The sequence below is a fragment of the Drosophila novamexicana genome, unplaced genomic scaffold, assembly GCF_003285875.2.
Source record: "Drosophila novamexicana strain 15010-1031.04,08,12 unplaced genomic scaffold, DnovRS2.1 tig00000986-arrow-arrow-pilon, whole genome shotgun sequence".
Lineage (NCBI taxonomy): Eukaryota > Metazoa > Arthropoda > Insecta > Diptera > Drosophilidae > Drosophila > Drosophila novamexicana.
This window is the reverse complement of record NW_020824835.1, coordinates 501,993-529,862: the sequence shown is the minus strand read 5'-3', so window position 1 is coordinate 529,862 and position 27,870 is coordinate 501,993. Positions and strand designations below refer to the sequence as shown.

Genomic DNA, 27,870 nt, shown 5'->3' with positions numbered 1-27,870 from the left:
AGAGCGTTTTGTGAGGCAAGCTGAACGGATTTTCCATAGCCAGTAAGGCACAATAACGACGACAACTCAAAGCCGTCGGAAGTCTAAAGTCATCGTCATCGCAATCGTTATCGGCGGGTCGGTTTCTCGGATTATCGTTTGATACTTCAGTTTTGCAAAACATAAATTCTGAGGTTCACAAAGCAATATCTCATTAGATATATGCATAATTAGATTTGCAAATGATTCCGTAAGGTTCGTCGTTTCAAAGAAACCCCATAAATCTTGTCGAGCTACAGATATAATCAAAGTGTTGTGAAGGTCCATGAATATGCAATGTTCGAAATGATTTAAAACAAATAGAAAAAAAAATAAAATAAATAATAAGCAAAAAATCATATTTTATTGTGCAAAATAAACCATTCGAAAGTTGAGATCTTTATGCAAAAAATATTTCAATTGTAATTGAAATATAAATTGTTGAATACAGCAACAAGTTCGCTTAAGTGCCAAACATTGTGCAAAACAAAATTAAAAATCGAAAGATTTATAAATTATAATTTATGCAAAAAAAGCATTAAGCAAATACATTTTAAAATACCCAACGTATACGCTGTGTACTCTGCTGCTGTACCCAATGGATATCGCAAATTAAATCTTTCGAGAAAAGGTAAGGAAAGAGCCCAAGGTCCCAGTTAAAGCTCGCACCCGCGCCCGAACGCACACACGCGCAGAGAGATAAAAAAAAAACTAAAACCAAAACGCGATTTACCAATTTCATTATTAACTTTGATAGAAATCAAATAACAAAATACTTAAAAAGCAAGCCAACAGTTGCGCACAATCACAGAGCAAATGTAGCCACAACAAAAGTCAACACACAAACACACACACACAAATACACACATATATGGTCACACGGACAAATGTATCTCGGAGTTCTTCATTTCATTCAATGACTTTTTGGTGGTCCCTATTCAAACAACTCCAAACAAATCAAGCACCAACTCGATGGCACTCCAAACGTCAACTCGAACAAATTTTTTCAACTCTGATAAGTTCACTTGACAATGAGTTGCAACTAAGCCAGGCCAACCAGTCAAAGCCATATACACAGACACAGATACAAGCACAGCCACAGAGGCAGACAGAGAGATACAGTCCGCCAAAGCCGGGCCCCAAAAAAACACACACACAGAAGATGGCCGCAGCCGGTAGTGAATATTGAAGTACAAAATTGAAATTCATTTACAAAACTAATTTCAATTGTTGCATTTTAAAGAATATTTGTATAAACAAGCATATCGAGATTTCTTCTTGGCGCCAGCTAAAGTGCCATCCAAGGTTTTCACATGCGCAATGACATGGAAAGTGATAGTGGAGAAGGTATTTTTGTGCGTAGGAAAAGTTGAAAATTTACTAAGGAAAAAGACAAAATATATAACGTAAATAAAGAGAGAGACTGTCATGCAACTAAACCAATATATGTTATATTACTAGTTGTAGTAGCTCATTTAACTTATTTGTTTAGCACAAATATATATAGAAAGATGAACGCTTAAACTGATGCGCATATTCTGGCGAGAGTTTTGACTAATTAGTTTATTTAATGTTCATGGTTTAAATTCTTCAAGTGCCCTCAAAGTTTACCAATGTCTACAAATTGAATGCTTGAATTAATTTTGTATTATTCGATTACATTTTTTTCAAACTTAATACTAACTAATTTGTATAATTTCAACTCAAACAAATCCACGTTCCTTTGCTAATAAAATTTAATATTAATTGTTTTTTTATGCTTAACATTATTTAATAATGTATATCGAAACTAAATGAAACTAATGTTTGTGCAATGCATAGCAGGAGACGCCTCTGACCCCATAAATATATATATATCACCATATATATATATAGATCATAAATATATATAGATCAGCATCTACTGTCGGTCTGTCTGTTTCTATGCGAACTAGTCTGTCAGTTTTAAAGCAATCGTCTTGGAACTAAGCACAGGTCCTTCTTTCTGTTGCACGCAGTACATATGTCGAATCTGGCCGAATCGGACCACTATATAGGAACAATCGGTCGAAAAGTAGGTTCTAGTATGATATCATGACCAATCTAGGTTTCAGCATGCTCACTACACATATGCAAAATCTTATCAACAGGCGACCACTTTATCATATAGCTTTGATAGGAACGATCAGTCGAAAGGTAGGTGCTTGTATGGAAAATATTCTGTATATCAAGATATTTTCATCAAACTCAGCATTTACGAGCTGCATTATTCTCACATATCTGCAAGACCGTAAGACCATGTCTACAAGGGTATTGAATATTCGGCTTGTCAAATATATTTTTACTTTCTCGTTGCAATTAACTTTCCTTGCTATTGTATAATTGAAGCTTCAGAAAGAAATGAATTTTTAAGTGTTTTTGATGCTTGAATTTATTTGATTAAATTTATTAAAATTGAGGCCAGATAATTTTTGTAAATTTTAACCCAAACGAATCAAGTTTTTCCTTGCTAAAAAAATATTGTATACTTTGCGATAAAAATGTAACATGAAGTTATTTTATAATATATATCTACAAAGGCTCATCCAACTTCGCAATTATTGTTTTCTATACAACGCTTATGTAAATTTAAACAAATCCATTTTTTTTAAATCAAATCAAATCAAATCTCATTGTGTATTTTTAATTGTTACTGAAATCAATGTCATAATTTTTTCTGTTTTTATCAGGAATTGCAATCGACATTTTAAATTCAAATAGTTTTATTGTACATCAATAAAATGTTTCGAATCACAATTTAGTTTTGTTATTTTTTCGTAAAAACGTATAAGTCTTGAAAACTAATAAAAAATATTTGCCAGACGCTTCTTATAATGACAATGATACACATTATACAGGCTTTTTTTAAAACGCCATAAATAACATTTTAATATCTAATATACACATAAAAGCTGACAAATTTTCCATTAAATTTGAAAAAACAAAACATTATTTAAATTTAAATGCGTCATCAAATTGATGTGCGCCTTGTTATGTATAGGCTCAACCATTTAGCATAACACGTCTAGAACGCCTAATCGAATTTTAAACAGGCCCAAAGAGAGACTTTTATTCATGGAATTGTATTTGAGACACTTAAAGTGACTCATTTACCACAAATTAAATATCATTTACGCTTATGCAATTTAATCTATTGTGGAGCTCTGAAACCCATTTGAGTATTTAGTATAACTCTTGTAAAGCATTTCGTTAACCTCGGCGTCAACTTACCGAACTCTATGTCGAATCACATGCCATAAATCATTTTCCTTATGCAATCCAGCACAGAGCTATGAAACTGCCAACTCATCGATCCGATACATGATGCGATAGTTGGGAGAGTGCTCAGATATGGCCATATATTTGAAAATATATGTATCTTCAATCGCTTCCCAATGCCACTGAGCGTTTTCAACGGCTCAATTGTTGACCGAGCAACAACAATGCAAATCAATTCTTTAGATGGCTCGCCCTCAAAATACGCTCTTTTTTACTTTGGCCACAATTCAAACAATACCAATACCAAATCTGGACCAATTTCAGTTCAAGTCCATGTGTGTGCATGTGTGTGTGCGAGTGTGTGTAATGGTGCGCGCTGGTCCCAATAATCAACAATTGTTGCTTCATTTCATTAGCAATGAAAAAAGTCTGCAGACTTTTATTAAGACTCGCATATTGATTGATATTACGCTTATCATTATTATTGGCTTAAGAATTTAGACAAATTTTAAACGAGTTTATTAATCGAAAAAACTGTCGATGTCATTCTCAATTTTAGGAACTGCACAAATATTTGCAAACGTGCCGGCTACGAAATGTACGCAGATAAACGTGGCCTAGAGAAGCCCGGCTCAACGCTGTCGGCAGCGGCAGCAGCAGCGGCGGCAGCGGCCGCAGCAGCAGTGGCAGTCACGCATTTAGCCACGCCCACTCATGCGCATGCCCTACAGCAACAACAGCAGCAGCATCATCATGTGCTGCAGCTGCAACATCAGCAGCAACAGCAACACTTGCAACACCAGCAACATCACATGCAACAACATATGCACACGCATCATAACTTCCAGCAACATGAGCCCACCACATTGTCACAGCAGCAACACTTGCAGCAACAACAGCAGCAACAACAGCAGCAGCAGCAGCAGCAGCAACAACAGCAGCAACAGCAGCAGGCCAGCCAACAACAGCAGCAACAGGCAGCCGGCATGTTTACACGGTAAGTCTTAGCGCCAATTTAAAGCACGAACCAGAACCTATACACAAACAGCTCCAATTTCGGGCTTATCACTCGGCATCTGGTTGGCTTTCAGGGTCTACAAATCAGCGCCAGCAACGCATCAAAAATGCGCAACATGCAAACTTTTAATTTCAATTTGTTTCGCACGCTTCGATATTTGTCAATACAGTTTGAAATACGAGTGTGTGTGTGTGTGTGTGTGTGTGTGTGTGTGTGTGTGTGTGTGTGTGTGTGTGTGTGTGTGTGTGTGTGTGTGTAAGCAAGTGTGAGTGAGTGTGTGTGATTGTGTATTTTATGCGTTCTAGAAACTGCAGAGCATTGCTTTTCTTCTCGCGCTGCTTTCAATTTCTTTGGGGCTGGGATTTTATTTTTATTTTTGTGGCCTGCAGGCTGCTGCTGCTGCTGGGTTTTAATGGCCTCTTGTATTGGCAACTTGTAGTTCACATTTATCTGGCACTCGTAATCTGCTCAGTTCCAGCAGACTACGTCTCCACATGGCCAGTCCGTGCGTACCCAGCACCAGCAACAGCGCCAACGCCGTACTACAATTCTCGCAGAAATTCACAACACAAACAAAATAAAGCCAAAAACAAGCGAAAACTCGCAAAATTCACTCGTTCGCCTCCTTCGCGGCTGCTGTGCCATTTTATTTAGCTCCAATTAATTAGTGCTTCAAATGTTTTGCCATAAGTTAAACCCGCACAGTGCGATTGACATTGCCACGCTGGCAATCGGACCAAGTCGAAGACGACGACGTTGTCGTCGATACGATGTCCACCAGGACGAGACTCACCGTACGGTGGGATGCTGGCGCAACGTCTGTTGGCCGTTTGCTTCTGAAATGTGTAAAACTCACGTGTGATGCTGCTGATGGCTCCGCCCCTCCTACCACTATCTCTCCACACCCCAGATGCTGCCGATTGCAACTTACAGAGACTTGCCTCCGCTTGTCTGCCTTTTGTCTTTTGAGTGGGTGCTACCTGTGGGTGTTTGTGTTTGTTCCTCTCTTGTTTATGTTGTGGTTCTTGTTTTTGTTGTTGTCAATGGTGTGCGCTTGTTTGCCAGGCGGCCAATTGGTTAGCGGAAGCCATTGGCAAAATCATACAAATTTTGATCGTTTTGCCATCAATCTCTATTTGGCCCAAGCATAACTCCTCTCCCAAAAGCACCTAGATATTACTATCTTGAGGCCATTTTCTGAACTAAACCCGTTCGAACCATGAATTCCAATATTTTCACTCTTATTAAACCCTTAAGCCAAAGTAGTTGCCACAATCCACGGCAAATCATATTTCTAAAAGGAAAAGATCTTGACTCATATTAAAATACTTTTAGGGACGGCAAATAATAAATTTAGACCTCAAGCATGGAACGTATCCAAAAATATGTCAACTTTGGGCAACGCAACTTCTATATAATAAAAATTTAAATAAAACAAGCAATTATAAATTAAAAATTAATTTAAAAGGATTAGGTCATTTATGACTTTTTTTCCATAAAAAGGCAAATAAAATAAAACCCCAATACACTTATAGTCGGAATAACGAATGGTACGCAATTTTTGAAAACTATCTTTTGATAATTGAATGGATTTGTATTGAATGGATTTATATAGAAATTTTTAACTAGATTTTCTTAGTTTGAGGCTATAAAATTAATTGATGTTTGTTCATGCTGTTTGCAATAAATAAAACATGATTCAAGCGGGTTTTTTAGAAAATATACATCTATATAATTAAAACATATCATATAATATGAAAACTATATACCATTTTCATATTTAGTTTCCGTTCCCTCTCTCTCGATCAACACACTATGAAAGTTCGATGCATTCAATCAAGCTCAATAGGTTCCTGTCTCGCAGTTTCCATTCAGGGCAGCCACTTAGCAAGTGAAATATTTGAAATTCCCATATCGAAATGTAGCAATTTTAACAATTTTCACCGGAAGATTTCATTGTGTGTTTAAACGGCGCGCGACTCTTTCATACGCGCAGCACAAATAAAAGCCAAATGTGTAAATATGGGCTTCATCCATAAAATCTCATGGATTTCTATAAATATATTCTACGCTTAGCGAGTGGCGAGTAAACAATCTGCAGTGGCAGCGCCATGAAACCGAAACAAACAACCGTTAAACAACGAAAACTATATCAATATGCTCTAAATAATAAATAACACTAATTAAAGCCAAGAAATTTTTAACACATGCCACAGCCAACAACGCAGACAAACAGACAGCGAACCACTTCCAAAAGGAAGCCAAAGCTAACGCTAAGGAAAAGGCAACATTTCAATGGAGCTGGCCAAGTGCATTGAGTGCTTCCTACCGAGTGAAACCAGCCAAAACGTTGTTGCGTATTGTGGGGTCGGCCGTCCGGCCTAGCCGGCCAGCCAGCCAGCCAGCCGACCAATGGTGTTAATTTTGTCAATTAGCGGCCGCAGATACATTTGTATCTGTAACGTTGCAGGCAGCATTTTATGCTGCTAATTTCATTAACACATTTCGAATCGGTATCGGCGCAAGTTATTTACCTCGAACGCAGTAACAATTTGTGGCTCCAATTCCAGTGCACTGCATTTAGACCAGATAGCTCTGTATTGTTCAGTGCATCTAATTCTTTGAGCCAATATTTGATGACGCGCGTCCAAGTTAATTGATGCGCCTCCTATGACTGAGCAGTTTTTCCTCAAACGCTGCTCGATATGAAATGCTGAGCAAATATGTAAGCGCGCCATGTGCTCCCACCTCCATATTGAGGCGGCGGGGAGTAGCTGCTGCCTCGAACCAAAAACTAACCCCGAGGCGCGTCAAATTATTTAGCTGCGGCATCCTTGTGCTAATTGCCTGACGTTGCCGTTGCCGTTGCTGCTGCCGGTAAAGTGCAGCAGCCGCATCAACCATCAATCCAGAGAGTTTCAGAGTCCAAGTCTGGGACTGAATTTGAGCCTGAGCCTGAGCTCGGCTAAGTTGGGTAATTTCTGGCCAAGCCACCGCCGGGCAAAATGTAGAGGCCGAAGAGCCAGAGCCCGAGCTGAAAGCTGTAGTCAAAGCCAGAACCAAAGTCATGGGAAAATTTCCGTACACACACAATTTGGGGTTTGGCTTACGCCTCAGTCGCTGCCGCTGCCGCTGCCGCTGTCTCAGCTCGGGAGCAACTCGGCTACGGCACAAAAAAGTCAGTTTCGCACGCAAATTAAGATAATCGAAAGCAAATGCAGCAACGGTAGCAGCTCCATGGTTAGCGCTCTGGAAACGGGTTTAGTACCCGGTAGCAACAAATCATAAAAATATGAAAAATTATGCGGCGGCGGCGGCGGCGACGATGTTGTCGATGATGACGTCGAAGTGTGCTTTTGGCAGTCCATCATTAAATTGTGGCTAAGATTCCAATCGGACATATACACAATGAGAGCATCAGCTATAGCAATTCACTTCATTCTTTTTGTGTTCCTCCTCCTCATTTTTCCCTGTGTATTCTGGCAATGAATTCAAATACTAGCGGCTCTGCTGCTTGCCAGGGTTGCTGTGGTGCCTTTCTGCTCTTTGGTAATATATATGCATCAACATAAAAAACAGTAGCTACCGCATTAACCAATCATCGTAGCAGCTTTTTTTATGCACACTAAATTATATGGATGGCCGCAATCGGCGTCGTAACTTTAGTTATCTTAATTGATTGTGGCAAATGGCAAACAAACCTGTGCACATAACGTTTATATTTATTCCAGAGGCAATACAGGCCGCCATAATTATCTAAGTTATGGCTGAGCAACAACGCACTAAACTGTTTTTTGATGAAATAAATAAAAAAAAAAGACTTTTAGTAAGTAATAAAGTCCCAAAATAAGAGCTTACGACTTTAATCTTTTAAAGAATACTTCATTACATTTTTAGAGCTTACTTAGCTCAAAGCTATATGCTTTTCTATGTGCTTATTAACTATAGCCTTTCTATATGATTCTTAAACATACACTTACAAGCTTCTCTCAAGCATTTAGAATATATTATAAAAACTGATTGCACATATAAAAAATATATATATTAGACAATTTATTCAATCACAGCCTCTCTCAGCGCTTCTCAAACAAAGGTATCTAAGCATCTCGTATAATATAAAAAAAATAAAACGATTAATCAATCATTCTTACATTCAGAATTGTTTTAGCATAGTTAAAAACTGCAGAAAGCGTATTTTCGGAAACGAAATACAAATTTTGAAAAACTCTCAAGTTTTGTTAATTTAATTATTTAAATGACAAAATGTTTGACAGCTTTTAGTGTAAACTAAATGTTAAGCTGGTCGGCTCGAAGTCAATGTTAAGTAATTATAAAATTCTATTTTTTTATGTGAAATGTCTGCTGACTTGTTAAATCCTTTTTAATTTTCTATTCAATCGCTTTATCGTAAGTCACTTTTTTAGCACATCACATATATATTACTTAATACCTATACTTGCAAGAACAGAATTAACAGACAATAATTGTTAAAATTTTTTTGGCAGCCTAAAAGTCAGACAGGTAGCTAAATGAAAATCATCACAAATCCATAAAACTAATACTTGAAAAAAAGAGAAACAGAAACCCAAAGAGTTGCCACCTTTGCACACATACTAAACACAAGCGATACACCTCGGAGCTGCTGCTGCGCTCGGCGGCGGGCCATATAATTTGGTTAAAGGCCGTAGCATAGCACAACAGCAGCACCCCATGGTTATTAGATGGCCAACTTAAACGTGGCAAGGATCGTTTTCATTCTTTTTTTGCCCTCTCGGTTTTTGTTTTGGCTTTTTTTGCATACTAAACGTCGCCGATGTTAATCTGTGTGGAGCTGAAGCGGCACTGGCACAGCAAGGTATCGATTACTGCCACCGGGTTACGCAGCCGCAGACGCGTTGCGTTTTGTGGCAGACAATAAGCCACACACAAACACGCACACACACACACTCCTACAGGGCAGTGGAATGAAGGACCGACAAGTGTTTCCCAGAAATTCCAAGAAATTTTGGGGCCGAACCAGAAAAGCATTGTGCGGCGCCTGGCAATTAATTGTGCGCCAACTTGGCGGTGGTCGGGCGTGGGTTCAACGCAGTTCGTTCAGTATAGGATTACAGTCCAGTACAGGCCAGTCTGACAGTCAGTCCAGTCTGTCAGTCTAGTCTGTCAGGCAGTTCGTCCGCTTTGCATGCTGAACGCGCGTTCATTATGCACCGTTTTGCACTATTTTCCTCACAGAAAATCATTAGAGCTGCCCGCAGCGTTGAGCTGGACCCAACTATATCGTGGGAATATGGCAAATAAACTCGCCCAAATTACACACTCACAGAGAGAGAGAGAGAGAAGAGAGCGAGGTAGATGAGGTGCGAGTGCGCCTAGACAATTCGTAAACCGCAGTCGCTCCAGGAAAAGTGCAATAAAAATTTGCGCAAATTTCGTGTTTCTGTTGGCCGCAATTGCTATTGACTTGGCCTATCCATGGCTGTGCCGAGTCCAATACTGACTTGGGCTGACTGACGCCCCATGCATATTAAAACTTGCCTTAGATTGATACCTGTGTATTTTTCTGTGTGTGTGTGTAAGCAGATGAGATGTAGATACAGCTACAGATGCAGATGCAGATACAGCTGTTAGCCCTGGGCGCCTGTGATTTATTTGCTGCGGATTTTAACGATGGCGCTGAGGGACGCCATAAAAACTTAAAGATCGAACCAAAGAGGCGCATTTAAAATGCATTTCCCCTTAATAGTTTGGCATTATGTTTAAGCTTTATGTGCTAATTAGTGGGCCCGACGGGTATATTTTAGCCCGAGTCTTAGCCCTTATTTTGTGAGCGTATTCCGTATTGCGTATTGCATATTACCTCTGCCTGCTGCCCGCTGAGCTGATGATGACAACAACAAGATTTGCGCCTAATTTCTGTGGAGCACGTAAACTTTGTTGGATATCTCTCGCTAGTGAAGCGTAAAACAAACTGCGGGCCAAGTAGCTTGATTAAGATCTTGACTGCCGCTCTGAGATTAAACATGTGGCAGCTACCAGTGGCAGTACCAGCACCGGTGGCACCGGCACTGCCTCTGGCAGCCATGAGGGTGGAAGATTTTTAACTGAGAGGCAGCTCCTACGCCCGCCTCCAACACAAAAACAAACACAGGCACAGGTTGGCTGCTGACGCCTCGCTAAGAATCGTGTTTATGCTTTTAATTAGCAACAACAACTTGTACAGTAAGTAGTTGCAGCAGCAGCAGCAACACACAGCAACAACTTGGTGCTACTTAGTGCAGATTTCAAGGTACCGATAGATATATTAAGAAATGACATGACATGTCTCGCTCACTCCACCTCATCCTGAACCTCGCTCAGATAAATTTTGATGTAGATTACAAGCCAAAGATGCGCGGGAGTTTTCTGGCTTCCATACTTATAAATCTTTTAGTTGTTGCCAATGTTGTTGTTGTTGTTGTCGCCATTAACACGTTTTCGTCTTTTTTGGCGTGCTATACTATGGATGAACATTATCATATTATCACCCGAGCAGGCATCTTGTTTATGATAAATATTTAAAAACTTATTAATTATGCCACAAATAGGCAGGCGTAGAGGCTGCCAGCTGCCCAGAACGGCCAACTAGCTGGCATTTTACTCAGCTAATTGGGAATTGCCTTGGCAGGCGTTCCGTAACGAGTGTGGGAGGATGGTTCGCCTACGGTCCATAGATTTAAGTAGCAGATATTGATTTTGAGTTCAAATTTTAAGTACAATTCATGCTCATGCATATGTATTTAACTTCGGCATTTTATATAAATTAAATAGCGTGAAATTCAAAAAAGATTTCTTAGTTTATGTGTGGAAAATAACCTCTATATAAATACTAGACAAAATATTTTCCGTGGCGAATAAATAAAATAGCAATGTTGGCATTTTCTCTCTCCTTTTGTTATAAATATAACTGTGGACAGAAAATTGTTAATTTACGTCTCTATAAGAGATTATAGATTGGATTGCTGTTGGACATAGCGAAACATTCGAAATAGGCCCAGTTTATTCCATTGTCAAGCAATGCAAACAGTTTCAAGTACGAAATGTAGACAAAATCAGTCAACCAATCAACTAGTGCGACCCTTCACCAACACTAAGCGAGCACGCCCACTAGCTGCCCATGCCAGTGCCAAGTGGCATTGCCAGTCGAAAGCAATCCAATCATATGTTGTCTGAACTCAGGCGACTATCGCAGCATTTAAATCAATATTCGTTTTAATTGTACAAATCACCTTGACTTAATTCTGAGTGTGTGCTTGTGTGTCTGTGTGTGCAAGTGTGTGTGTATGTTGAGGCCCCCCCTTGAGCCGACCACTCAATTCGGCTCAAATCTGTTCTATTATGGGCTGTTGGCAAATGCCGCCGCCTGGCAAAGGCGATCGGATGCAGGCCAAGACAAAACAGACGGTCCCGTGGCCGTGGCGCTCGTTTGCATTGCATGCGGCAACAGTTTGTTGCATGCAACGTGGACGCACACACACACTTGGGAATGTGTATCTCAGAGATACATGTGTGTGATTGTTTTAAATGTTAACATGGCCATTTAGAGGCAATAACAGCGGCAAAATGGCAGTCCCCGTCTGAGAAAGCCAGAAAGGCGCGGGCACTTGCTGTTATTACAACAATATTACCAATATTTATCAAGCGCTTGCAAAATGCCCCAGCCAAAAGCCAACAATGGCAACAACGTCAGCATAAATAATAAAAAAGAGAGAAAAAAACTAAAATGCTTATACGCCGCGTGCGCCGCAGTCGTCGACGCCGCTGCATAAAAAGACAAATTTATGATTTATGAATTCAACCTTGTAAATAATATGCTCACAAAAGTACACACGGACAGATCGCTAAACGCTTGCGCCGCCGCGTGCTCGCCGGCGCTCCTCGTTCAAGCAACTGAGCAACCCAGCGCACAACCGGACAACCCGACAACCAGACAACCTACCAAGCAAAACTGACCAACCTACTTGTACAATTTTCCGCACAAGGCATGTGGCAAGTGTGCCCCACATCGACCAGCGGTGCAACAGTGCAACAACAACTGCAACAACTAGCAGCTAGTTGTATGATTTTTAAATGCGCGATGAGTTATTTATGCATCTCGCATGCGCTTTTGGTATGTGCGAGCAAATTAACCCTTTGATGATACACCATACAACAAAGTGACTTGGAACATTCCAAATGTACCCAAATAATTTCAACAAATTTTTAAATTTCAATGATATGCAAGAGTCCAACTGCAGTTATGATAAAATGCGTTCTATTAAAGAGTTACATTAACTTAATTAAACAACGTACTGACATTAACAATGTTTTTAAACATCTTTAAACGAATCCTTGTTTTTCGATTTTTAGAAAAAATATATTGGGAACGTGTATAAAATACTGTAAAGTTGATTGATTATAATATGCCAAATAGAAAATATATCTGTGGATATAATAAGTAGGAAACCACGAGCTTAAAATATGCATGCGAAGAGAATTATAATAGAATTCCGAAAACAAATTTCACCTAGAATCCACATTGAATAAGTGAAGAGAATATTTATTGACAATTTTGAGAAACAATTTGCGCAAATTACAAACAGAAATGCGAAATATCATTTACTTATGTGTCTTCTCTTAGTAAATCATCCGCATTCAATCTCGTGTAAGGACCCTGTAAAGGAATTGACTTCTAAACAGAACGATTAAGATGTTGTATTTTTATATCAAAAACATCTCTTAAATATTATAATATAAAATCATAAAATTATTTAAGAAAATCAAATGCCTTAGCAAAAAACTCACATGTTCTTGTTGCATGCATTTTTTAGCACAGTGCATTGCCATGGGTTAAGCATACAACAGTTGCCAGTTGGAGGCTGTGAAAACATATGCGCCTATGGCCAGTGTCGGCGAGGTCCATTATTAAGCTGTAGCTGTGAACGTGCTCATATATATTCTAATTGTTTTTATATTTCGTTTGTATAACCATCTTTTGATTATTGTCTCTTGCAGGTTCGATGCAAACAAATCGACGAAGGGCGCCTCGAAGATGCGGCGCGATCTTATAAATGCGGAGATAGCCAATCTGCGGGATTTGCTGCCGTTGCCGCAATCGACGCGCCAGCGACTGTCGCAGCTGCAGCTGATGGCCCTGGTCTGTGTCTATGTGCGCAAAGCCAACTACTTTCAACAAGGTGAGTGGAGTGGAATGGAGAGGAGAGGAGTGGTGGTAAGACAGGAAGGGGTATTGCAGCTTGCTGCATATGCATGTTGATAATTGGCTGCACGTTGATTGAATATGCATGAGTCATGGAGTTTGGCATGGACCCCACGCCGCCAAACATGCGCCATGGCATTCGTTTAGCCAAAAACAACCGCTAGCTTTGGGTGCCCACTGAATAGTACTGACTAGTTGTAGTTGTAGTTGTTATGGTGGGGATACCACATCATTCATATGTCTATGTCTCCGTCTCTGGAAATTGTTTTTGGCCAAGTAATTGCCTAAGCGTCTAGGCACGCACCCAGGCTGCAAATTGCCACAGTGCCGCAGCCAGTTTTCGATCTCTGGCATTCCCTCACCCAAGCTCTCTCCCTCTATTTAATGTTCATCCTCCTTTAATGCGCATGCGCACAGGTCAATGCGCAGGCGCAACTGAACGAGATCAACTCAACTCAGGCATTGCGCGCTCTTTATTTTTGTTTTGTGGATAATTACGAAAATTGTTTTTCAAATTAGCGTTGTGCGGTACATAAGACCCATAGATAACACACACACACATACACACACATACACACACATACACACACATACACGCATACAAATACGTACAAACCGTACTGTGCTGTTGGCCTGGCTCTTAACTTGGCGAGCATCTTTGCCAGGCCATGTGAACTCGACGCTAGGCCCGGTCTGCCTCAGCTGCGCTCCCCTTTAGCCAAGGCAATTTCACAATTGCAATGGTAACAACGACGTCTGCCTTGCATTGCTATAAATATTGCGATAAATCAAAATGTGCGATTTATGTGTTCTACAAATTGCAAAAAATTAAACTTAAGTACTGCTTTTTTTCTCTTCTTTGCCATCTCCCTCGCTCTCGCTGGATCTAACTTACTTTTATTTATTTTTAAATTTTTTTTTTTGGAGCAATAAGTGTGAGAAATTGTCGGCGTTTGTTAGCTTGTCGTTTGCTCTGGGTGTGTGTGTGTGTGTGTGTTTGCATTGTTGTTGTTGTTGTTGTTATTATTGTTCATTGTCATTGCACCGTTTAAAAGCATTTATAATCACAAATTGTGTTAATATTGGCACGCTATCGCATCTGTTATGGAACATCTGAGCGCACGCGGCTTATCTTCAAGTTCAGGGCATTATATTTTTTTTGTGATTGTGGGTGTGAGTTGCTGTGGGTGTGGCTCCAACTCTGGCTGTATCTCTGGCTGAGGCTGGGACTGGGGCGGCGCGTTGAGATATGCGATTAATGAAATATTTATAAACCAAATTGAGTTTTCACAAAACAATTATTAATGCGCAACGTTTTGTGCAGATTAGCCGACGGCTTGAATTGCATTGTGAAAATACTTGTTAAGCACATTTTCATTCGCTGGCCCATAATACCCTATCGGCTGGTAACTATGAAAGTTGCATGAACTCTTAGTTCATATAATTTTCTTGAAGCTTGTTTGTCAATCCTTTTTTTCAGCCTGCAAGCAATAATGCGGCTAAGAAGTAATATTTAAACGCAATATTTTAAAATAGGAACAAGTAAGAGGACGCTTGTCGGGAGTGCCCGACTCGGTAATACCGTGGATCTTCTTTAATCAATACCAAATGCAGCACACGCTAAAAGGAGAGGTGGTGGCAGTAGCCAAAAAATCGAAGATACTTGATCAGTATATACCATTCTAGAAGCTAGATGTCAAATTTTGTGGTTCTGGCTCTTAAAACTAAAGGGATTTTCCCAAGAAACTTTATTTCGATATGGATTTTCATCGATAGCTTGGAAACGGGAAAGAAATTCCGTAAGAAGCTAGGAGGACACTCTTTCAAAATTTCAACACGGACAGATCTATTCAGCTATTGATGCTAATCAAGAATATACATACATATGCACAAAATCAAAATACCCTTTTTAGCCATTTTCAATGAATTCAGGGTATAATAAAATAGATATCAGCTCGATTTGAAAAGGCCTAGTACTTATTATATAAATATTTATATTGTATTCAAGATTTAAATTCATACTAATTTAAAAAGTAAAAGTAAACAAAAAAATTAATAAAAATATTTAAATATTAACAAAAAAATGATACACGTTAAACCAGGAATATTTAAATTAAATACCTTACCAATTAAAATTGTTAAAAGAACCTTGTTCATCAAATAATGAATTCTAAAGTAAATTGTTAGAAAGCAGATAAGAGTTTAATGGAAATTCAAGAGTCAATTCGGAAAATTTACGGCCAAGATATTTAAACGCAAGCGCTTTAATGAGTTTCCAATGAGTCTTTCAAGCGGGCGGCATGCGGCCACGCCCTTTATTTGAGTGCCTTAACCTGGCTAACAATCGATTCAAAATTGTTTGCGCAAACGGATTTCTTGGTATTGTTGTAATATTAAAACACTGCAAAAATCTGACTGCATTCATGGCCTTTCCGTTCAAGTTCAATGAAATTACCAGTTGCGGTTGCTGCCGCAGTGATTGTTGTAGCAGTTGTTGTTGCTGCTGCTGCTGCTGTTGCTGTTGATGTGACTGTTTCTTTTGCCTTTTTACCAGGTGCGGGAGTATCTCGTAGTGTTTTAAAAATAATTGATCTTGATGCTGACTGCGGCGCAGCTGCAAACTGCTAACTGCAATTGAACTCAGTGATCGCTGTTGATTTTCGCTTTGTTGTTGTTATTCTTACTGCTGCAGTTGCCGCTGCTGCTGCTGCTGTTGCTGTTGCCATCTCAGTGACAATGACACATTTTCTTTTTGTGATTCACTTGTTTTTGTAATGCAAGATCGTCGTCGCTTATTGTATGTAGAATATAATCAATGAATGCACAATCAATTGCATCTAACAATCGCCGTCAGAGACCAAGTCTATTATTAACAGATACTTTTTTAATTAGCTTCGCTGAGTTGTATGCATACAAATTACCCACAGAGAGGTATGGGAAAATCTAAGATAGTCAAACAGATTTACCTCTAACTTAAGGCGGATGCTTAGGCGCGAATGTAGCTGGGCGCGGCTGTGAAAAGACATTAAAGGTCAATAGCTGAAATTAAATTAAATTAATTAAATATACATTAATACATTTTTTTATATTTTTTGTTTGCAGTCTTCAAGCGTCACAATGCGCTGCATCAACATCATCAGACAGCAACACCAAATATTGGCTTCTCGAAGGTAGGAATAAAATAAACATATTTATAGATTAAAATATAGAAATTTTCTAAATTTTGCAGAGAATAATATATTTACATTTAAAAAAGTATACAATTTTAAAAGTAATAATAATTATTAATGTATCAAATAATTATGTATTTCTTGAATTTTCATATTTTTAAGCATAGTTTCATTTTAAATACCAATAGATAAACTTACAACGAGTTCAATTCATACCAACATTTTTGAAAATTGCATTAATTTGCATGTGAAGCATATAAAATCATCTTATAATCCCAAAAAATGTTTTATTATCCCTATCACTTATTGTTGTTCCATTAATTGTACTTGTATGTATTACTGTTTGCTTAAAAGTGTCACCAATTCAATCAGTTTAGTTTATTCAAAATGAGAAAGGAGGATAATCGTAGCGTTTATCTCATTTTTACAAGATGCAAGAAATGATGCGTTGGCAACTCAATTAAAAATTTCTGGTACTGCCACTGTGTCAGTTGAAAACAACTCAATTTAACTGAGGCGCGTTGACAACTCAACTAGTGAACCGAAAGTTCCAGAGAAAACAACTCTATTAATGGCAACAACTGTGGCATATCATAAGCCAGAAATCATTTAGCCACCGCCACTTGCTGCGCCAAAATAAAAGAAATAATAAAAAAAAAACGGAGAAGAAAACAATAAATGCTGCTCTTAGCCAAAAACAACAGCAACAATACAGAGCAGACAGTAGTCAGAAGTCAGTAGTCAGTCAAGCTGCCTGCCGCTGCCACTGGCTGCTGCGACTGTGGCGATGGTCGGCAGATTGATCTACATACCTGTGCGCACTCGTGACTGAATTAAATACACATATATAAATATATAGGTATATTTGGGTACAAGTATGCAGGATAGCAGCTAACAGAGTCAATTTCCAGTTGTCAACTCCGGCAACTTCTTTGGGCTAACAATTTATTAGTGCGCAGACGCGAAAATGAATTTGCATTTTCAACACAATTCTTGGCCAACTTAATAGAGGGTGTTTCTTTCACAAATACTTTAATTTGATTTCAACATCTACATTCAATAGATAAACTCTCAAATTGTTGCTCTTGTAAATGGCAAGTTGTAAATTCGAAGTTGATTAAAATTAAGTCTAAGTTGTTCAGAATTTCTTGTGTAGTTATAAATATTAAATTTAATTGAAATCTTTATTTTTGAAGATTAACACAAAAAAAAAATATTTAAATCTTACATTTTACATTTTTATTTTACTAATTTTTCTTCATATATATTAAGGAATACATTTTCTTCAGCACAGCCCTAGTTGTCTCCATGTGTGTATACTTCTAAAAACTAGTAAATATTGAAAAACAAATATATTATAAAAGAAAAGGTTACTTTAGGACATTATAATCTTTTAATATTCTTTATTTCTTTATTGATTTAAAAAAAAAAAGAAAATTAAAAAAAGAATAAATTTATAGATTTGAGCATTTTTTTCTTTAGTACAGTCTTAAGTTGTCAACACCCTATATGTCCAGCTAGTACAAAACATATTCATTTGTCTTACAGGCACTCTCCGGCTTTCTCATGATGCTCACACAAAATGGCAAATTGCTCTATATATCGGATAATGCTGCCGAGTACCTGGGACATTCCATGGTAGGTTGACGTTTTCTTTTCTTTATTTTTTGTTTTTTTTTGTTCGCTTTAGGGAACAAAAACGATTTGCGCGAATAATTAGAAAAGCGCAGTCTATGAAAGTTTTTGGCTAAAATTGCTACAGCCGTTGATACAAATCTCTGACAAGCGACAACAGGCAAAGACGACAACAACAACAGCTACAACAACAGCAGCAACAACTGCAACAACAGCAACATTGATGTCGACCCAGCAACAACAAATATTTGTTGCAGTTTTTTTGCTGGCCGTTTGCTGGTTTGTCGGCTGGCTGCTGCTCCCGTTGACAAGTCAGCAACAACTGACTGCCACAGACTCGATTCATTGAGCTTACATAAATCTGCTGCTTGTACTACACAAAAGTTCCTTAAATCTGTTGCAAACAGCTCAACTTTGTTAGCTGCTGCTGCTGCTGCTGCTGTTGTTGTTGCTGTTTTAGTTGCTGTTGCCGCTGTTTCAAGTTTTGTTTATCGCACGTTTACGCTGCTTAAATAGCAAGGTTATACATCGTGGCCTTTCACTTTGCATTTGAAGTACTAAAGCTAAATAAATATATGTGCCTGAGCTGCATATATAAATGCACTCGCATGCAGCACATGTGACATATCTCCGTTCTACATAACGAATACTAATACGAATACACAAGTGCGAGTGCAGTTACTTATTCATCTAAAACAAACAGTCAGACTTTGACAAAGGTACAACCTCTGACTCGTATACATATATGCCAAGAGATTGTTGAATGTTGATGTGCCTCACCGGTTGCTGCAGCTTTCCAGCATGGACCATGGCGCAGGGGGCGTATGAGTTTTCTGCACTGCAACTGCAGCAACTGTCAAAAACTTGTGAGAAATCGCAGCATATTGCCGATAAATCATATTCCATGCTGTCCTAGTTGTGCCCAGCAAAATTAGATACATAGATTGTTTATACAGTTGTCGGTGTTTTTTACTGTCGAATTGCTGTATATGTGTACAAATCTTATAAAATAGTCGTTATCAATTTTGATCATAAAAAAATGTATATAAATATTTTCAAAAGTTATTCTAGAGAGCATGATCTTAATTTCAAAAACACTTTAGCACTCTTTCTGAGAATAGTACGTTAAGTAAATGCGACGAAATATAAAAAAATTTTAAATTTTTTTTGCCAATGACAAATTTGTAATATTGGGCATGAAATATATATACCTGTCCTTCCAATACTTAAGGAGTTAACCATTTCATTCGCTGCAAAAGATTGATCCAAAGTGGATATGCTACTCTGTTAGAGTAAAAAATAACTAAGGAATGGGTACTGATAAATCTAATGTGGATGTCTGCGAACGTAATTGAACTATTAATCTTGACTTTTAAAAGTGTATTTTGAGTATGTCGCAAGGTGACAAAATTCACAAAAATAACAATATTCATTTATATTTGATCAAACGTTTTGCTATGCAAGTTTTATATTATTCTATAGATATATATATATAGAACTGCCGTATATTAATCAATTTTTAAAGAAATATTGTCAATATCTTTCATTTTGACCTTTGCTTCTTCTTCTTCTGGAGAATTGGCCTTCAATCCAAAAATGCGTAAGATCTAAACAGCTTTTATTTATCTTCGGAGAACAAAAAGTGGTTTTAAAACAGTTTTTTAATCTTATATATGTTTTAAGTTACCTAACTCTTGCGAGAAATAGTTTGTGGAATTTAATTTTAATTATAATATGCAAAGGCATTTCAATAATTCAATTAAAAAAAATTTTAAATCAAAAATCCAAATAATATATTTAACATTTTTAGCAGTACAATAGTGATGACATTTTAAAAGGCAACTTTAAGGCACTGCATTTGTTAGCCAATGCCAAATTCAAGTTGCAATAGTTTTCCGGCAACTTGTTGCCCAAGCAACGTCACTTACCTGAGACTGGACTAACTTTCATATCGAGTAGACATGGAAACCAACATAGGAGCTACAATTTTAAGGCCTGTCAAAGGCGAGTGTAGCACAAGAGCCCACACACACAAGCACAGAGAGAGGCTGGCAGGCCAATTGGCAAGCAAGACACTTGACAGCCTTTGGCCTTTGGGCCAGGCCTTATCAGGGGACACCCACAACAATAGCAGCTAAATGGTCAAGCGAGTTCATAAATTGTCCGTATGCCATGTGTTGGCATAATTACGGCACAATAACTGCTCACATGAGCGGGCCCAAAAGTGGATTGCCCAACCTTTTAATTTGTGGCAGGCAGCAAGCCGAGCTCACAGTTAGTTAACGGCCAAAACAGCAGCAGCAACAGCAATAGCAGCAGCAACAACAAGCAAAGTTAATTAACAAACTGCCAAAAATGTCAATGAAGGCCTTGTTGCAGTTTCAGTTGCTACCGCCTGATGTAGTTGTTCTTGTTGTTGTTGTTGTTGCTGTTGTTGTTGTTATTGTTGCTGCTGCTGTTTGGGCATCATAATTCCAATTCGATTTTTGCATATTGCCAAAACAAGTTGCCATTGTCATATGTCATGTAGCGACAGCGGCCATAAATAAATTACAAATGCAACAACATGGCATTGTTTATTGGCCGATCGCTTGGTCTATCGCTCGCTCAGTGTTGGCCATAATTGTCAACAATAACAAAAGCACAAGCCAGCCCCAAAGCCGATGACCGTGCGAAAGTGGCACTGCATTAGCTGACATATCATTAACAAATTAAATTTGTCATCCCAATAAATTGCTATTAAATACATGTCACTTAAAATTCTTCATCTGAGAATATCTCTCTGTAATAGAAATATATTTTTAATTGTAATTTATTATAACAGTAGTACAATTAATAATAAATATAATAATTTGTTTACGTTTTCAATTTGTATGCGAAATTAAATTTGAAATATTTTATTTATTTTCATTAAAGAAATTTCCCAAGCTTTTCTAAATTTTACCCTATTTTATTACCCTATTTTATTTATAACTAGGCTTTAAAAAAATTTTTCTTTTTAATTTTTGTGTCTTTTTTGTATTATTATCAGCTTATTGAAATCTAATATATTTCGTATAGTCTGGATTAAACATGTTTATTAAATTGAAGTTAAGAAGATTTCACAGTTGAAAGCAAAATTTCAACTTCCTAGCTCTTACGGTTTGGGCTGTGCGTTGATCACCAATCAGTCAGTCAGTCAGGACAAACAGTTCTATACATAGAGATAAATCGGCACAATTAGTTGTAACCATAATGTAATATGACACTTGTTCATCAAATTCAATATTCTGTTCTTTTGACTTGCTCGCAGGAGGATTTACTTATACATGGGGACTCCGTTTACGATATCATTGACAAACAGGATCACGCAACCATACAAGCCGAACTAAATCGGAACGTGCCACCGCAGCCAGGTGGCAGCAGCAACAGCAGCAACGTCGGTGTCGGTGTCGGCGTCGGGGTTGGCGATTCGACAGCCAGCAATGGAACTGGCGGCGCCTCAAGTCTGGAGGGAGAGCATCGCATGTTTCTCTGTCGCATGAATGTTAGCCGCAATGCGCGACGGCAAATGCGTTTCGGTGATCAGAAGGTGAGTGCAACACACAGACACACACAGAGCGCGTTGTGTGTGTATATGAGTAAGCGCGTGTAGTCTCTGACAGAAATTGATGAATGAATCACCTGGGAGCGTGTTGCGTGTAACACTTGGAAACCAGCAAGCCGAGAGCCTGCAGTCGCAGTCGCAGTCACAGCTACAGCAGTCACAGCAACAGCCACGCAATGAATTATGCATGAGCCGGGCGCGCATGCGTCGTCTGCCAACCGGCTGGCCAGACCGGGCTGGTCATACATCTTGCCAGGCACACAGCCAGCCAGCCAGCCAGCCAGCTAGCTAGCTAGCTAGCAGACACTCAGACAGCGATACGCTTTACTATAAGCTGACAAACGATGACAGTTGATGTGGAACGGGTGGGTGCCGCGTTGCTGTTGACTGCTCTGATTGGCCGCCTCTTCTGATCATCATCATCATTATCAGCAACATGTTGATGATGACGTAAAAGAAAAAAAAGAAACAGAGAAGCCGCAACAATATAAATGAATGCGAGCACAATATGAAGTTGTCAGCCAGTCAACCATTCAGCCAGGCAGCCAGTCAACCAGGCTGCCAAGTACTTGGCTCAGCAGGCAGCCAGGCAGGCAGGTTGAACCAGACAAGACCAAATCTGTCAACGTGTTGCGGCCGCGCGACGAAGACGCGTTGAAATGATGTGAATGCTACCGTATGGAGCGCTGTCACAATCTTGTGGGCGGTCGCTGGTCTTTTATGCATATCTTATATATATTTTTTTTGCCATTTTTTATTTTTTCTTGTTGCTTCTTTTTTTATTTGCGCTTGAAGTGCGCAGATGTGCGCTGAGAGTTATGGAGATAAACCGAGGCGTTGACAGTTGCTGCAAACGTTTTTAATTAAGTTGAAAGTTGGCACTTTAATGAGGTGCAGGAAGTGTTGCCTCTGTGGCTTATATTTTCCCAGCTTCAGCTTATGACACCACATGTACCCACATGCATTCTGCTGTTTGGTGTAGGCTCTTAGAAAAACTTTAAGATGTTACATCTAAATAAAGATAACAGCAAGTAATTCAGGTCGTAGGCTATGGCTATGCTTGCAATGACACTAGCTTAAAGAGGCACTTAAGCATAAGGGTTAATCCAACAGAAGCGCAAATAACACAAGCGACATGGGTCTCAGATAACTGCCAATTTAACTAGATTTAATCTTGAATTTTGTTTAATTAAGTTTTTTCAATATAATTACTCAAGTTTCGAGCAAGCTTTTATTGGAAAGGGTTCAATACGTAAGCTTCGTGCTCAGTGTATCGATGCTTAGCCTACCGGGCTACTTAACCCACTGGGTTGGAGCATGCACGGCATTAAAATAAGAAAGAAATAAGTCAACATTATTTAAATTTAAAATTGCTGCTGTAGTTATACCATTGGCCTCTCGTTCATCGCTCAGACACCTAAACAACACAGGCCAAAAATCTTAAGTTGACAAGGAACAATTATGTGTCTGTTTTGATTTTGACGTTTTTCATACAAACTTTGACCCCCACTTGCGGGTCTAATTGTTCAGTCTCATTACTTGCTTTCATTTAAAATTTGGGATTCGTCGTTTTACGACGAATAATAAAGTCCACTGAAAAGAGAACCAAGAAGACATTCAAGACGGGTAGATTTTGCGAAAAGAGTGAAAATGGATTTTTGGCAGATCAGATGTTTAGCAAAAAAAATTTGATACAAGCGTTTTTGGCGAAATTTCCACACTTGCCGGAGGTATTCCCCAAAACCCCTTCTCAGCGTGAACCTTCACATAAGGCAATTGTAAACATTTCAGCTTTCGAGCTCTTACAGTTTGGACTGCGGGTTGTTCACCAATTTGTCAGTCAGTCAAGACAGTCCATACAACAGTTTTACATATAGAGATATAGTTTAAAATGTGACTTAAGCAATAAATTATATCAGAATATTTGGATTTTTGCAAACAGCTGTGGTCACACTTTTAAATTGTTTCTAAACCGCAATTAATAATATTGCACTATTCAGTATAAGGTCTAATTGGATAATGATGTAAAGAAATTGAGTGTATTACTCATTGGGCTCACACGCTGAACCCAATTTGTATTTGGTAAATACAAAATAAGCGGAAGTTATACGGGTTTTAGGTTTCAATTTACATATCTTAAACTTTTGGATAGGTTCTACTAAATGTTTGGAGTTTTAATATTTAGCCATAGAATGTCGCCAGGGATTTGGACCCACATGAACTGGCAGCGATAACCCAGAGCGCAAACCAAAATGCGGCACATTCACCCGGCACTCGTTAATATGCAATAAAAATGGACCAATAAATAATTATGAATGAGGTCAGCATAGTTCAGTGCTAGTACCCAGCAAAGAGCATAGACAAAAGACAAAAAATAAAAACCCCCAACAGCAACAACAACAACAATAAGAGCAGACGATGGCGACAGCGCCGTGGCAGTGGCGCCTGCTCCCCAGCCTAAGGTCGTCTCATTTACCAAACTAGCAACAGCAACAACAACAACAACGGCGTCTGCGTCATCGATGGTTTGGGATCGGTTTCGGCATCGGAATCGGTTTGGGATTCGGGCTGCATTTGCATTTAAGCAGAAGAAGCGGCCATAAGCTACGAAATGCAATTGCAATGGAAAGCTAAATGCAGGCACGTTTTAATTGGGAGACAATAGCTGAGGCTCTGACTGAGACTGAGACTGAGACTTGGTCTGGGACTTCCATTGAGACTGCCTGGTGTGTGTGTTGAGGCAGTTCCAATTGTGTGTGAATGTGACTCTGGCGTCCGGCTTGCGTATGCTGGCAAAAAACATTTCAGTGATTGCCTTTTTTAAATTATGGAATCAGAGTAAAATGTCTATGAGGCCCGAAGCATGCCAGCCCAAAAATGGCCACAACTAGCGGCGACAACGTGCGCGCCAATTTTCGTGGGAGCCGCCGCCTCAAACAACAACAACAATATCGAACCTGGCCAAAGCTGTAGTCGCACTCTCTGTCTGTTTTATTTTTGCAGGTCGTTCTGGTACAGGGTCACTATTTGTCATTCCTGCCGCTCTGCAGTCGGAACGAGCCCGTCTTTTTAGCCACCTGCACGCCCATCGCCATGCCTGAGACGCGCGAGTGTGTGGTGCAGGGCGCCACCAATGTTTTTACCACCATACACTCCATGGATATGAAAATCGCACACATCGACAAGAAGTAAGTATTGCTCGTTACGGGATATTTGCCCAATCGAAATCTCATTAATAATGCATTCCATATGCAAATTCTTCATTCTCATTGCAGTGGCGAGTTCCATTTGGGGTATGACAAGGCGTCGCTACAGGGCACATCCTGGTATAATCTGATACACAGCGAAAATCTACGCGAGGCTCAAAGCAAACACAGGCTAAGTAAGTCATGAAAATGTTTATATTCAGGTAACCAATGTGAAAATAGAAGAGGGGGAATCTAGTTCACGATTAATAAATCAAACAGATGAGCTAGAAATCTAATTTGTCCACAGATACGATCTAATAGCCTTATAAATTGATGTATCACTACAGTATATATCATTTTATCGATCGGGTAAAGCGTTAGCTATCTTAATTTCTATTATATTCAACTTTTTAATTTTGAGTACACTAAGTTCTATTTAGAATTATACTTAGTTTTGCAACCATTTTCCGGCCAGTTTCCCTTGTTTTCATAAACATATCTATCGCCCTATTAGTTACGCAATCGGAACAGGATCGTAGTTGTATACTGCTCGTACGCATGCAGCGCTCCAGTGGTGAATACACCTGGGTGCATGTGGTACTCCAGGTGCGAGATAGTCCAGACTCAACCCAGCAGCCAGTCATTGTGTGCACCAACCAGGTGCTGAAGTAAGTAACGCCCCACATACGTAGTAGAACTTTGCTAATAGCGAAAAACCTTCTTAGTGATCGTGAGGCTTCCATAATGCTGGCCAACTCTTGGCTGTATCACTATTACACAGTGCAGTCGAAGATACAATTTGGCATGCCGCTGGACAGTGCTATGCGTGTACCGCCTGGCAGCAGCTCCACCGGCTACTATAGTTCGCATCAGCAGCCGCATGGAGGCGGTGCCACCAGCGTTGGTCTGGGCATATCCGGCGCGACGGCAGGCATGTCCAGCGTATTCGGCAGCCATCATGCGCATCATCATCACCATCATACAACGGCAGCAACATCCTACCATCACCATCATCCGCATATGGGTGCCGCCTATGGGGGCGTCTACCATGCAGAAGGCGCACTTGAGCTTAAGGAGGATCAACAGCTATATGGCTATCAGCCGGGCACCGGTCCGGAGCCTGTAGATTATAGTCAAGTGAACGGCACGCCCGCCGGCAGCAGTCAAAAGTCCACACAGTCGGCAACACCGCCGCCGCCCAAGAAGCGAGCGCGTAACAAACTGGAGCCGCTTTATTTGCATGCCGAGCGTTCACCGGCGGCAGCTATCACGCCGGAGCCGGACTGTTATGCACTGCATCCGGGCGCTGCTTATGCTACAACAGCAGCTGGTGTGGCAGCCAGCAGCAGCGATGCCACCGCCTCGGTGATTTATGCCACCATTGTGCCAACACGTCCGCGTTTGCTGAACAAGACGCTGCCGCCAGATCCGGCGGATTTTATTGAACAATGGAATCCCAGTCCGCCCTGGTCGGAATCGGCGCAGAAGGCATCGCTGGATAGCTTTGGCTCCTCGCATGAGCTGAGTCCCTGCATAACAACAACGCCACCCACGCCCACCAGTGCCACGCCCCATCATGGCGGCATTAGCGCCCAAACAATCGGACCAGCCTTCAGCTTTGAATGGATGTCGGATCCGCTGGTGCCGGTTGCCTACCAGCAATGGTCGCCAGCAACTGGAGACCATCACCAGCATCTCTCCCAGCATTTGGCAGCGGCACAGCAGCAACATCAGCAGCACCAACATCAACAGCAACAGCAGCCGCATCCACAGCATACACAGCTAACACATCACGGTGTGCATGTGGAGCGTGTGGAGCTTGCCGCTGAAACGATGGTGGGCACGGGTCGTGCGGATGCCAACGAACCGGTCGAGGATAGAGGTTAGTACAATTTGATTGGCACGTTTCAATCAGCGTTCAATTGGCGACCAACTGTTAATTAATTCAGAGCTCAAAAACAAAGTAGCGCCCAAAAACAGAAACATATCCAACAAAAAATGTTAAATCTTTTGATATTCTGGAGCGCCCAGCATTAGGAATTTGCGCTTCCGCTAGCAAAATGACACGCTTATGCGCCCTCTCTAAAATATATACATATATATTTTTTTTCTTCTTTTCTGTATTCCTAATCAACTCAATTCAGATCCAAAAAATTAGTGACCTGCGCATTATGCAAAGCTCGGAAATACCCAGCGCGGCTCGGCGTGCAACGGGCAGGTGATAATCACACTTAAATTAATTGCCACTTGTCATCTTAGCATTTAAATTATTTGTATCTTACTCTAAACAACAAGAAAACAGACAATAACAAAAACAATAATAAAAACAATAGTAACAATAGTAATATGTAGTATAGATATCGTTTATAAGCATTATTCAATGGCCAGCTCCAGCTATCTAACTAATTTGAGTACAAAATGCTCATATAACCTTTTTCTGTGCAATTTTGTTTGAAGCTTAAACATTAAAATATAATAGGTGTATATGCCTATAGTTTGCATATACGGCTTGAAAATTAGTTTTACGATAAGCACCTGGAAAAGCAGAAGAGCTCTATTAGTTGTAAACCATTTTAATGGCGTTTTTATGACATTTTTTATGAGTATTTTTCGTATCGGTATTTGTACTTTGTTTCTCTAGACAAATTAGGTTAATTATTTTATTTATGAAAAGATATTTATAAACAATATTTATTACCAATATACTTTGCTTTTGCTTATACAATAAACAAACAAAAGTATTTTGAGTTGAAAATTAAAAGAAAAAAAACGACAAATTT

General features: G+C 39.6%; 1 protein-coding gene across 1 annotated transcript; it reads left to right on the top strand.

The window, feature by feature from the left end:
* Positions 1-614: 614 nt before the first annotated feature.
* On the top strand, positions 615-27,363 carry LOC115765603 (neuronal PAS domain-containing protein 4B; the record flags this gene model as incomplete). The annotated part of the gene is made up of 11 exons (XM_030709255.1): positions 615-649; positions 3,815-4,252; positions 13,307-13,488; positions 16,614-16,681; positions 18,230-18,319; positions 21,609-21,887; positions 24,906-25,090; positions 25,178-25,284; positions 25,605-25,758; positions 25,816-26,972; positions 27,235-27,363. Coding segments are annotated over 11 exons (2,709 nt in total), but the record flags the coding sequence as incomplete, so codon positions are not given.
* Between the last annotated feature and the right edge of the window lie 507 nt (positions 27,364-27,870).